Source organism: Petromyzon marinus (assembly GCF_048934315.1).
Source record: "Petromyzon marinus isolate PM22_M1 ecotype Great Lakes invasive population chromosome 78 unlocalized genomic scaffold, UKy_Petmar_22M1.pri1.0 chr78_unloc.2, whole genome shotgun sequence".
NCBI classification, from domain to species: domain Eukaryota; kingdom Metazoa; phylum Chordata; class Hyperoartia; order Petromyzontiformes; family Petromyzontidae; genus Petromyzon; species Petromyzon marinus.
This window is the reverse complement of record NW_027422626.1, coordinates 726,969-741,112: the sequence shown is the minus strand read 5'-3', so window position 1 is coordinate 741,112 and position 14,144 is coordinate 726,969. Positions and strand designations below refer to the sequence as shown.

At 44.5% G+C, this 14,144-nt stretch overlaps 1 protein-coding gene across 1 annotated transcript in view; it reads left to right on the top strand.

Moving 5' to 3' along the window:
- LOC142908309 (interleukin enhancer-binding factor 2 homolog) overlaps positions 1-13,835 on the top strand; it is a gene marked incomplete at its 5' end in the record, with an annotated part of 46,923 nt that extends 33,088 nt beyond the window's left edge. Inside the window, 2 exons of the mRNA XM_076058822.1 lie at positions 9,999-10,148; positions 13,347-13,835. Of these exons, the coding sequence (XP_075914937.1) occupies positions 9,999-10,141 (143 nt within the window). The remainder of the gene's footprint in view (positions 1-9,998; positions 10,149-13,346) is intronic.
- Between the last annotated feature and the right edge of the window lie 309 nt (positions 13,836-14,144).

The window sequence follows — 14,144 nt, the reverse complement described above, 5'->3', positions numbered from 1 at the left end:
TAGAGACACAGAGAGACACACAGAGACACACAGACACACAGAGACACACAGACACGTAGAGACACACAGAGACACACAGAGACACGGGGGACACGGGAGACACGCAGAGACACACAGAGACACGTAGAGACACACAGAGACACGGGGGAGACACACAGAGACACGGGGGACACACAGAGACACATAGAGACACACAGAGACACGTAGAGACACACAGAGACACACAGAGACACGTAGAGACACACGGAGACACGGGAGACACGCAGAGACACATAGAGACACACAGAGACACGTAGAGACACACGGAGACACGGGGGACACACAGAGACACACAGAGACTCACAGAGACACACAGAGACACGTAGAGACACACAGAGACACACAGACACGTAGAGACACAGAGACAGAGAGACACACAGAGACACGGGGGACACACAGAGACACACAGAGAGACACAGAGACACGTAGAGACACACAGAGACACACAGAGACACAGAGAGACACACAGAGACACGGGGGACACAGAGACACACAGAGACACACAGAGACACACCGAGACACGTAGAGACACACAGAGACACGGGAGACACGCAGAGACACGCAGAGACACACAGAGACACGGGGGACACAGAGACACACAGAGACACACAGAGACACGGGAGACACGCAGAGACACGGGGGACACATAGAGACACACAGAGACACGTAGAGACACACAGAGACAAACAGAGACACGGGAGACACGGGGAGACACGGGGGAGACACACAGAGACACACAGAGACACGGGGGATACAGAGAGACACGGGGGAGACACACAGAGACACACAGAGACACGGGGGAGATGCCCAGAGACACGCAGAGACACACAGAGACACGGGAGACACGGGAGACACGCAGAGACACGTAGAGACACACAGAGACACACAGACACACAGAGACACGTAGAGTCACAAAGAGACACGTAGAGACACGTAGAGACACACAGAGACACGTAGAGACACGTAGAGACACACAGAGACACGGGGGATATGTAGAGACACAGAGACACGGGGGAGACGCACAGAGACACGTAGAGACACACAGAGACACACAGAGACACGGGGTACACACAGAGACACGAGGGACACGTAGAGACACAGAGACACACAGAGACACGGGGAGACGCACAGAGACACGTAGAGACACACAGAGACACGGGGTACACGTAGAGACACAGAGACACAGAGACACGGGGGACACAGAGACACGGGGTACACAGAGACACGGGGGACACGTAGAGACACACAGAGACACACAGAGACACACAGAGACACGGGGGATATGTAGAGACACACAGAGACACGGGGGAGACACACAGAGACACAGACACGTAGAGACACACAGAGACATTTAGAGACACACAGAGACACGTAGAGACGCACAGAGACACGGGGGACACATAGAGACACAGAGACACGTAGAGACACTCAGAGACACGGGGGACACATAGAGACACAGAGACACGTAGAGACACTCAGAGACACGGGGGACACATAGAGACACAGAGACACGTAGAGACGCACAGAGACACGGGGGACACATAGAGACACAGAGACACGTAGAGACACACAGAGACACGGGGGACACATAGAGACACAGAGACACGTAGAGACACTCAGAGACACGGGGGAGACACAGGGACATGTAGAGACACACAGAGACACACAGACATGTAGAGACTACGTGTCTCTACGTGTCTCTGTGTGAGACACACAGAGACACGTAGAGACACACAGAGACGCGGGGGAGACGTAGAGACACACAGACACACAGAGACACGTAGAGACACACAGAGACACACAGAGACACACAGAGACACACAGAGACACACAGAGACACATAGAGACACGGGGGACACGTAGAGACACACAGAGACACACAGAGACACGGGGGACACATAGAGACACACAGAGACACGTAGAGACACACAGAGATACACAGAGACACACAGAGACACGTAGAGACACACAGACACGGGGGCACGTAGAGACACAGACACGGGGGAGACACGTAGAGACACGTAGAGACACACAGAGACACGTAGAGACACACAGAGACACAGGGTACACACAGAGACACACAGAGACACGGGAGACACACAGAGACACGGGAGACACGCAGAGACACACAGAGACATGTAGAGACACACAGAGACATGTAGAGACACAGAGACACGTAGAGACGCACAGAGACACGGGGGACACATAGAGACACAGAGACATGGGGGAGACACACAGAGACACACAGAGACACGTAGAGACACACAGAGACACGGGGGCACGTAGAGACACAGACACGGGGGAGACACACAGAGACACGTAGAGACACACAGAGACATGTAGAGACACGTAGAGACGCACAGAGACACGGGGGACACATAGAGACACAGAGACACGGGGGAGACACACAGAGACACACAGAGACACGTAGAGACACACAGAGACACGGGGGCACGTAGAGACACAGACACGGGGTAGACACACAGAGACACGTAGAGACACACAGACACACAGAGACACGTAGAGACACACAGAGACACTCAGAGACACACAGAGACACGTAGAGACACACAGAGACACGTGGGAGAGACTTAGAGACACACGGTTGAAATTGTCTCTGTGCTTGTGTACATGTGGATGGCCTCGTGAACGAATCTCTCTCACGGTAGCCGGTTGGCTTGGACAGAACCTCCGTCTTGGAGAAGTCAATGTCACGTGAGCCCACCGAATTATAACAGTGATCTTCCACGGCCGAGGTATTGGTACTTACCGTGTTTCAGGTCTGCTTTGTGTTCACGGATGCGGTCCGAGACATGGCGTTTGCTTTCTCCAATGTAGCTACCCACCACAGAGGCAACTTAGTCCTTTGTAGACACCAGGGCACTGTATGTCCGGAACCACATCCTTTAACCGACGGCACCAGATCACGGATTTCACGTACCGTGTAGAATGGGACCTGGATCGTGTGTTTGTTCAGGATTTTGGAGGGTAAGGTGATGGTTTTTGGAGTGGCATCCTCAAGAGGATTCCTCCTTCATGGTTGGAGTGATGGCTTTGCTGATTGTGCAGTCGGAGTAACCGTCGGCCTTCGAGAGGCTGGGTGTGTGCGTGCTTGAGTTCACTGGCAAATGCGTTCCTGGTCTGGGTATGCATTGGGCTCTACGGTGCAGAGTATTGATGAGGGAATTCTTCCACGATGGATGGCTCTCCGGCAGACAGAGTGGCTCATTGAACCATCAGTTCTCCCTTCAATTCGGACATCCAAAAAGGGTAGCTTGCCATCTTTTATTATTTGCCTTCTACGTGGTCACAGAAATAGATGTTAAAGTAAAGGCCTACACGTCCACAGAGCTTCAATGAACGCTGTTAAAATTCGTAGCGACTTTTAAGCTGGTTGGGAGAAGTGAGGCACCTTGACAAAGGGGGTTTACATATCAAATAGCTGAGGGATTAGCTTGTGACTGGTCACGGAAATGGCTATGTTCAAGTCAAAACCTACACATTCACAGAGGCACCTAGTACAAATCAAACAGGAGAATTTAGCATTGAAATAGCTGAGTGATTAGCTTGTGACTGGTCACAGAAATGGCTATGTTAAAGTCAAAACCTACACATCCACAGAGGCAACTAGTAATTTAGCATTGAAATAGCTGAGGGATTAGCTTGTGACTGGTCACAGGAATGGCTATGTTAAAGTCAAAACCTACACATCCACAGAGGCAACTAGTAATTTAGCATTGAAATAGCTGAGGGATTAGCTTGTGGCTGGTCACAGGAATGGCTATGTTAAAGTCAAAACCTACACATCCACAGAGGCAACTAGTAATTTAGCATTGAAATATCTCAGGGATTAGCTTGTGACTGGTCACAGGAATGGCTATGTTAAAGTCAAAACCTACACATCCACAGAGGCAACTAGTAATTTAGCATTGAAATAGCTGAAGGATTAGCTTGTGACTGGTCACAGGAATGGCTATGTTAAAGTCAAAACCTACACATCCACAGAGGCAACTAGTAATTTAGCATTGAAATAGCTCAGGGATTAGCTTGTGACTGGTCACAGGAATGGCTATGTTAAAGTCAAAACCTACACATCCACAGAGGCAACTAGTAATTTAGCATTGAAATAGCTAAGGGATTAGCTTGTGACTTGTCACGGAAATGGCTATGTTAAAGTCAAAACCTACACATTCACAGAGGCACCTAGTAATTTAGCATTGAAATAGCTGAGGGATTAGCTTGTGACTGGTCACAGGAATAGATGTTAAAGTGAAGGCCTACACATCCACAGGGCTTCAATGAACGCTGTTAAGATTCGTAGCGACTTTTAAGCTGGTTGGGAGAAGTGAGGCACCTTGACAAAGGGGGTTTACATATCAAATAGCTGAGGGATTAGTTTGTGACTGGTCACAGGGATGGCTATGTTAAAGTGAAAACCTACACATCCACAGAGGCAACTAGTAATTTAGCATTGATATAGCTAAAGGATTAGCTTTTGACTGGTCACGGAAATGGCTATGTTAAAGTGAAAACCTACACATCCATAGAGGCAACTAGTAATTTAGCATTGAAATAGCTGAGGGATTAGCTTGTGACTGGTCACGGAAATGGCTATGTTAAAGTCAAAACCTACACATCCACAGAGGCAACTAGTAATTTAGCATTGAAATAGCTGAGGGATTAGCTTGTGACTGGTCACAGGAATGGCTATGTTAAAGTCAAAACCTACACATTCACAGAGGCACCTAGTACAAATCAAACAGGAGAATTTAGCATTGAAATAGCTGAGTGATTAACTTGTGACTGGTCACAGGGATGGCTATGTTAAAGTCAAAACCTACACATCCACAAAGGCAACTAGTAATTTAGCATTGAAATAGCTGAGGGATTAGCTTGTGACTGGTCACAGGAATGGCTATGTTAAAGTCAAAACCTACACATCCACAGAGGCAACTAGTAATTTAGCATTGAAATAGCTAAGGGATTAGCTTGTGACTGGTCACAGGAATGGCTATGTTAAAGTCAAAACCTACACATCCACAGAGGCAACTGGTAATTTAGCATTGAAATAGCTAAGGGATTAGCTTGTGACTGGTCACAGGAATGGCTATGTTAAAGTAAAGGCCTACACATCCACAGAGGCAACTAGTAATTTAGCATTGAAATAGCTAAGGGATTAGCTTGTGACTGGTCACAGGAATGGCTATGTTAAAGTCAAAACCTACACATCCACAGAGGCAACTAGTAATTTAGCATTGAAATAGCTGAGGGATTAGCTTGTGACTGGTCATGGAAATGGCTATGTTAAAGTCAAAACCTACACATTCACACAGGCACCTAGTACAAATCAAACAGGATAATTTAGCATTGAAATAGCTGAGTGATTAGCTTGTGACTGGTCACAGAAATGGCTATGTTAAAGTCAAAACCTACACTTCCACAGAGGCAACTAGTAATTTAGCATTGAAATAGCTGAGGGATTAGCTTGTGACTGGTCACGGAAATGGCTATGTTAAAGTCAAAACCTACACATTCACAGAGGCACCTAGTACAAATCAAACAGGAGAATTTAGCATTAAAATAGCTGAGTGATTAGCTTGTGACTGGTCACAGGAATGGCTATGTTAAAGTCAAAGCATACACATCCACAGAGGCACCCCTTGACAAAGGAATTAGCATAGAATTTAGCATTGAAATAGCTGAGGGATTAGCTTGTGACTGGTCACAGGAATGGCTATGTTAAAGTCAAAACCTACACATCCACAGAGGCAACTAATAATTTAGCATTGAAATAGCTGAGGGATTAGCTTGTGACTGGTCACAGAAATAGATGTTAAAGTAAAGGCCTTACACGTCCACAGGGCTTCAATGAACGCTGTTAAGATTCGTAGCGACTTTTAAGCTGGTTGGGAGAAGTGAGGCACCTTGACAAATCGAAATTTATCCTTCAACAAACTCCGTGATAAGAAGGCTCAGCCGATGGAGTCTGTCACCTTTCCAGAGAGATGATGCGACTCTTGGGGTAATACTGACCCGCATTAACACTAACTTCTGCTGCTGTAACTTCTTCCAATGCAAGACGAATTCTATCTAGAATTAGCTTAGCTAGTTCTAGATAGTTGTAGTGTAGTAGTGTACAATGTAGTGTAGTAGTGTGTAATGTAGTAGTGTAGTAGTGTACAATGTAGTAGTGTAGTAGTGTACAATGTAGTAGTGTATAATGTAGTGTAGTAGTATACAATGTAGTAGTGTGCAGTGTAGTAGTGTGTAGTGTAGTAGTGTATAGTGTAGTAGTGTATAGTGTAGTAGTGTATAGTGTAGTAGTGCATAATGTAGTGTAGTAGTATACAATGTAGTAGTGTGCAGTGTAGTAGTGTATAGTGTAGTAGTGTATAGTGTAGTAGTGTGTAGTGTAGTAGTGTAGTAGTGTACAGTGTAGTAGTGTATAGTGTAGTAGTGTATAGTGTAGTAGTGTACAGTGTAGTAGTGTATAGTGTAGTAGTGTATAGTGTAGTAGTGTATAGTGTAGTAGTGTATAGTGTAGTAGTGTATAGTGTAGTAGTGTATAGTGTAGTAGTGTATAGTGTAGTAGTGTATAGTGTAGTAGCGTATAATGTAGTAGTATAGTGTAGTGTATAGTGTAGTAGTGTATAGTGTAGTAGTGTATAATGTAGTGTATAGTGTAGTAGTGTGTAGTGTATAGTAGTGTATAGTGTAGTAGTGTATAGTGTAGTAGTGTGTAGTGTAGTAGTGTATAGTGTAGTAGTGTATAGTGTATAATGTAGTAGTGTATAGTGTAGTAGTGTGTAGTGTAGTAGTGTGTAGTGTAGTGTAGTAGTGTATAATGTAGTAGTGTATAATGTAGTGTATAATGTAGTGTATAATGTAGTGTATGTGTGTGTGTGTAGTGTATAGTGTAGTGTATAATGTAGTAGTGTATAATGTAGTGTATAGTGTAGTATATAATGTAGTGTATGTGTGTAGGTATTGCTACCAAGCTGTCTGTGTGGGATGGGGTCGTGGTGGCACCTTCTGAGCGGGCCTACGTGAAGTAGTGTATAGTGTAGTGTAGTAGTGTATAGTGTAGTGTAGTAGTGTATAGTGTAGTGTATAGTGTAGTAGTGTATAGTGTAGTAGTGTATAGTGTAGTAGTGTATAGTGTGGTAGTGTATAGTGTAGTAGTGTATAGTGTAGTAGTGTATAGTGTAGTGGTATAGTGTAGTGTAGTAGTGTATAGTGTAGTGTAGTAGTGTATAGTATAGTAGTGTATAATGTAGTGTATAGTGTATAATGTAGTGTATAATGTAGTGTATGTGTGTGTAGGTATTGCTACCAAGCTGTCTGTGTGGGATGGGGTCGTGGTGGCACCTTCTGAGCGGGCCTACGTGTAGTAGTGTATAGTGTAGTGTAGTAGTGTATAATGTAGTAGTGTAGTGTATAGTGTAGTAGTGTATAGTGTAGTAGTGTATAGTGTAGTAGTGTATAGTGTAGTAGTGTATAGTGTAGTGTAGTAGTGTATAATGTAGTAGTGTAGTGTATAGTGTAGTAGTGTATAGTGTAGTAGTGTATAGTGTAGTAGTGTGTAGTGTAGTAGTGTGTAGTGTAGTAGTGTATAGTGTAGTAGTGTATAGTGTAGTAGTGTATAGTGTAGTAGTGTATAGTGTAGTAGTGTATAGTGTAGTAGTGTATAGTGTAGTAGTGTATAATGTAGTGTATAATGTAGTGTATAATGTAGTGTATAATGTAGTGTATAATGTATGTGTATAGTGTAGTAGTGTATAATGTAGTAGTGTATAATGTAGTAGTGTATATTGTAGTGTATAATGTAGTAGTGTATATTGTAGTGTATAATGTAGTGTATAATGTAGTGTATAATGTAGTGTATAATGTAGTGTATGTGTGTGTAGGTATTGCTACCAAGCTGTCTGTGTGGGATGGGGTGGTGGTGGCACCTTCTGAGCGGGCCTACGTGAAGTAGTGTATAGTGTAGTGTAGTAGTGTATAATGTAGTAGTGTAGTGTATAGTGTAGTAGTGTAGTAGTGTATAGTGTAGTGTATAATGTAGTAGTGTATATTGTAGTGTATAATGTAGTGTATAATGTAGTGTATAATGTAGTGTATAGTGTAGTGTATAATGTAGTGTATGTGTGTGTAGGTATTGCTACCAAGCTGTCTGTGTGGGATGGGGTCGTGGTGGCACCTTATGAGCGGGCCTACGTGAAGTAGTGTATAGTGTAGTGTAGTAGTGTATAGTGTAGTAGTGTATAGTGTAGTAGTGTAGTGTATAGTGTAGTAGTGTATAGTGTAGTAGTGTATAATGTAGTAGTGTATAGTGTAGTAGTGTATAGTGTAGTAGTGTATAGTGTAGTAGTGTATAGTGTAGTAGTGTGTAGTGTATAGTGTAGTGTATAATGTAGTGTATAGTGTAGTGTATAATGTAGTGTATGTGTGTGTAGGTATTGCTACCAAGCTGTCTGTGTGGGATGGGGTCGTGGTGGCTCCTTCTGAGCGGGCCTACGTGAAGTAGTGTATAGTGTAGTGTAGTAGTGTATAGTGTAGTAGTGTATAGTGTAGTAGTGTATAGTGTAGTAGTGTATAGTGTAGTAGTGTATAGTGTAGTAGTGTATAGTGTAGTAGTGTATAGTGTAGTAGTGTATAGTGTAGTGTAGTAGTGTATAGTGTAGTAGTGTATAGTGTAGTAGTGTATAATGTAGTAGTGTATAGTGTAGTAGTGTATAGTGTAGTAGTGTATAGTGTAGTAGTGTGTAGTGTAGTAGTTTATAGTGTAGTAGTGTATAGTGTAGTAGTGTATAGTGTAGTAGTGTATAGTGTAGTAGTGTATAGTGTAGTAGTGTATAGTGTAGTAGTGTATAGTGTAGTAGTGTATAGTGTAGTAGTGTATAGTGTAGTAGTGTATAGTGTAGTAGTGTATAGTGTAGTAGTGTATAGTGTATAGTGTAGTAGTGTATAGTGTAGTAGTGTATAGTGTAGTAGTGTATAGTGTAGTGTATAGTGTAGTGTATAGTGTAGTGTATAATGTAGTGTATGTGTGTGTAGGTATTGCTACCAAGCTGTCTGTGTGGGATGGGGTCGTGGTGGCTCCTTCTGAGCGGGCCTACGTGAAGTAGTGTATAGTGTAGTGTAGTAGTGTATAGTGTAGTAGTGTATAGTGTAGTAGTGTAGTGTATAGTGTAGTAGTGTATAGTGTAGTAGTGTATAATGTAGTAGTGTATAGTGTAGTAGTGTATAGTGTAGTAGTGTATAGTGTAGTAGTGTATAGTGTAGTAGTGTGTAGTGTATAGTGTAGTGTATAATGTAGTGTATAGTGTAGTGTATAATGTAGTGTATGTGTGTGTAGGTATTGCTACCAAGCTGTCTGTGTGGGATGGGGTCGTGGTGGCTCCTTCTGAGCGGGCCTACGTGAAGTAGTGTATAGTGTAGTGTAGTAGTGTATAGTGTAGTAGTGTATAGTGTAGTAGTGTATAGTGTAGTAGTGTATAGTGTAGTAGTGTATAGTGTAGTAGTGTATAGTGTAGTAGTGTATAGTGTAGTAGTGTATAGTGTAGTGTAGTAGTGTATAGTGTAGTAGTGTATAGTGTAGTAGTGTATAATGTAGTAGTGTATAGTGTAGTAGTGTATAGTGTAGTAGTGTATAGTGTAGTAGTGTGTAGTGTAGTAGTTTATAGTGTAGTAGTGTATAGTGTAGTAGTGTATAGTGTAGTAGTGTATAGTGTAGTAGTGTATAGTGTAGTAGTGTATAGTGTAGTAGTGTATAGTGTAGTAGTGTATAGTGTAGTAGTGTATAGTGTAGTAGTGTATAGTGTAGTAGTGTATAGTGTAGTAGTGTATAGTGTATAGTGTAGTAGTGTATAGTGTAGTAGTGTATAGTGTAGTAGTGTATAGTGTAGTGTATAGTGTAGTGTATAGTGTAGTGTATAATGTAGTGTATGTGTGTGTAGGTATTGCTACCAAGCTGTCTGTGTGGGATGGGGTCGTGGTGGCTCCTTCTGAGCGGGCCTACGAAAAACCGCCAGAGAAAAAGGAGGCGGAGGAGGAGGCAGAGGAGGAGGCGGAGGAGGAGGGGATGGAGACGCAGGAGTAGCAGCACGGTGAGACACACGCAGGTAGACACACACACAGATAGACACACACACAGACACACAGATAGACACACACAGATAGACACACACACATAGACACACACACAGATACACACACACACATAGACACACACACAGATAGACACACACACACAGACACACACAGATAGACACACACACAGACACAGACACACACACAGATAGACACACACAGACACATACACACACACACAGACACATACAGACACACACACAGTCACACACACACAGACACACACAGACACACACACAGATAGACACACACATACACATACACACACACAGACACATACAGACACACACACAGTCACACACACAGATAGATACATACACACACACAGACACAGCATCCTTCACGAGCCTCCTCCACAGAGGCCGATCTTGACACCGCTGGTACCAGTCATCGGCAAGTCCACTCAGCTCCACGTCCTCCTGTACCACATCACTCCATCTCTTCTCTAGCCCGTGCCGCGCCCGCTTAGCCCCCTCAATCCGGCCAAACAAAAGCTGTTTCGGCATGCGGTGGCTGGGCATGCGGGCTACATGACCCAGCCAACGCAGCCTTGCCTGCCGGAGGAGCTCACCGATGGGACCCTGCCCAGATCTTTCAAGGATTTGTGAGCTCCTCACACAATCCAGTCTGGTTAAACCAATGTATCTATGTATCTCTATGTGTCTCTGTGTGTCTCTATGGGTCACTGTGTATCTCTATGGGTCTCTGTGTATCTCTATGGGTCTCTATGTATCTCTATGTATCTATGTGTGTCTCTGTGTGTCTCTGTGGGTCTCTGTGGGTCTCTGTGTATCTCTATGGGTCTCTATGTTTCTCTGTGTGTCTCTGTGGGTCTCTATGTATCTCTATGGGTCACTGTATCTCTATGGGTCTCTATGTATCTCTATGGGTCTCTATGTATCTCTAAGTATCTCTGTGTATCTCTATGGGTCTCTATGTATCTCTATGGGTCTCTGTATCTCTATGGGTCTCTATGTATCTCTATGGGTCACTGTGTATCTCTATGGGTCTCTGTATCTCTATGGGTCTCTATGTATCTCTAAGTATCTCTATGTATCTCTATGGGTCTCTGTATCTCTATGGGTCTCTGTGTATCTCTATGGGTCTCTGTATCTCTATGTATCTCTATGGGTCTCTATGTATCTCTATGGGTCTCTATGTATCTCTATGGGTCTCTGTGTATCTCTGGGGCTCTATGGGTCTCTGTGTATCTCTGGGTCTCTATGTGTCTCTATGTATCTCTATGTGTCTCTATGTATCTCTATGGGTCTCTGTGTATCTCTGGGTCTCTATGTATCTCTATGGGTCTCTATGTATCTCTATGGGTCTCTGTGTATCTCTGGGTCTCTATGTATCTCTATAGGTCTCTATGGGTCTCTATGGGTCTCTATGTATCTCTATGGGTCTCTGTGTATCTCTGGGTCTCTATGTATCTCTATGGGTCTCTGTGTATCTCTGGGTCTCTGTGTATCTCTGGGTCTCTGTGTATCTCTATGGGTCTCTGTGTATCTCTATGGGTCTCTGTGTATCTCTATGGGTCTCTGTGTATCTCTATGGGTCTCTGTGTATCTCTATTGGTCTCTATGTATCTCTATGGGTCTCTATGTATCTCTGGGTCTCTGTGTATCTCTATGGGTCTCTATGTATCTCTATGGGTCTCTGTGTATCTCTATGGGTCTCTATGTATCTCTATGGGTCTCTGTGTATCTCTATGGGTCTCTGTGTATCGCTATGGGTCTCTATGTATCTCTATGGGTCTCTATGTATCCCTATGGGTCTCTATGTGTATCTCTGGGTCTCTATGTATCTCTATGGGTCTCTGTGTATCTCTGGGTCTCTGTGTATCTCTGGGTCTCTGTGTATCTCTGGGTCTCTATGTATCTATGGGTCTCTATGTATCTCTATGTGTCACTGTGTGTGTCACTGTGTGTGTGTGTCACTGTGTGTGTCACTGTGTGTGTGTCACTGTGTGTGTCACTGTGTGTGTGTCACTGTGTGTGTGTCACTGTGTGTGTGTCACTGTGTGTGTGTCTGTGTGTGTGTAACTGTGTGTGTCACTGTGTGTGTGTCACTGTGTGTAACTGTGTGTGTGTCACTGTGTGTGTGTCACTGTGTGTGTCACTGTGTGCGTGTGTCACTGTGTGTGTGTCACTGTGTGTGTGTCACTGTGTGTCACTGTGTGTGTGTCACTGTGTGTGTCACTGTGTGTCACTGTGTGTGTGTCACTGTGTGTGTCACTGTGTCACTGTGTGTGTGTCACTGTGTGTGTCACTGTGTGTGTGTGTGTGTCTGTGTGTGTGTGACTGTGTGTGTGACTGTGTGTGTCTGTGTGTAACTGTGTGTGTAACTGTGTGTGTGTGTCTGTGACTGTGTGTGTAACTGTGTGTGTCTCTGTGTGTGTGTCACTGTGTGTGTGTGTGTCTGTGACTGTGTATATGTAACTGTGTGTGTGTGTGTGACTGTGTGTGTCTGTGTGTAACTGTGTGTGTGTCTGTGTGTGTGTGACTGTGTGTGTGTGACTGTGTGTGTGTGACTGTGTGTGTGTCTGTAACTGTGTGTGTGTGTCTGTGTGTGTGTGACTGTGTGTGTGTCTGTGTGTAACTGTGTGTGTGTGTGTCTGTGAGTGTAACTGTATGTGTGTGTAACTGTGTGTGTGTGTCTGTGACTGTGTGTGTAACTGTGTCTGTGTCTGCCTGTGTGTGTGTGACTGTGTGTGTGTCTGTGTGTAACTGTGTGTGTGTGTCTGTGACTGTGTGTGTAACTGTGTGTGTCTGTGTGTAACTGTGTGTGTGTAACTGTGTGTGTGTGTAACTGTGTGTGTGTGTAACTGTATGTGTGTGTCTGTCTGTGTGTGTGTAACTGTATGTGTGTGTAACTGTCTGTGTGTAACTGTGTGTGTGACTGTGTGTGTAACTGTGTGTGTCTGTGACTGTGTGTGTAACTGTGTGTGTATGTAACTGTGTGTGTGTGTAACTGTGTGTATAACTGTGTGTAACTGTGTGTGTCTGTGACTGTGTGTGTAACTGTGTGTGTGTGTAACTGTGTGTATAACTGTGTGTGTAACTGTGTGTGTGTCTGTGACTGTGTGTGTAACTGTGTGTGTAACTGTGTGTGTCTGTGACTGCGTGTGTAACTGTGTGTGTGTGTGCGAACAGATGAAGGCTGACCCGAAGAATATTTCGACGCGCAGTGACACACACAGTGACACACACACAGTGACAGACACAGTGACACACACACAGTGAAACACACACACAGACACATACACTGACACACACACAGACACACACAGTGACACACACAGTGACACACACAGACACACACAGTGACACACACACAGACACACGCAGTGACAGACACAGTGACACACAGTGAAACACACACACACAGACACACACACAGTGACACACACACACAGTGACACACAGTGACACACACACACAGTGACACACACACAGTGACACACACAGTGACACACACACGTGTTACACACACAGACACACACAGTGACACACACACAGTGACACACACACACAGTGACACACACACAGTGACACACACACAGTGACACACACACAGACACCATCGTCACCCATCGATGTTGTTAAAATGTCATTTGAATAAAACTCGAAACTTTAAAAAAACACTCGCGTCTCGTTGTGTCACTCACACACAGACACAGCTCCCCCAGGTAGCCTCTAGCAGGGCTGTAGGGGCAAGTGCTGTTACACACAGACAAAGCTCCCCCAGGTAGCCTCTAGCAGGGCTGTAGGGGCAAGTGCTGTCACACAGACAAAGCTCACCCAGGTAGCCTCTAGCGGGGCTGTAGGGGCAAGTGCTGTTACACACAGACAAAGCTCCCCCAGGTAGCCTCTAGCGGGGCTGTAGGGGCAAGTGCTGTCACACAGACAAAGCTCCCCCAGGTAGCCTCTAGCAGGGCTGTAGTGGCAAGT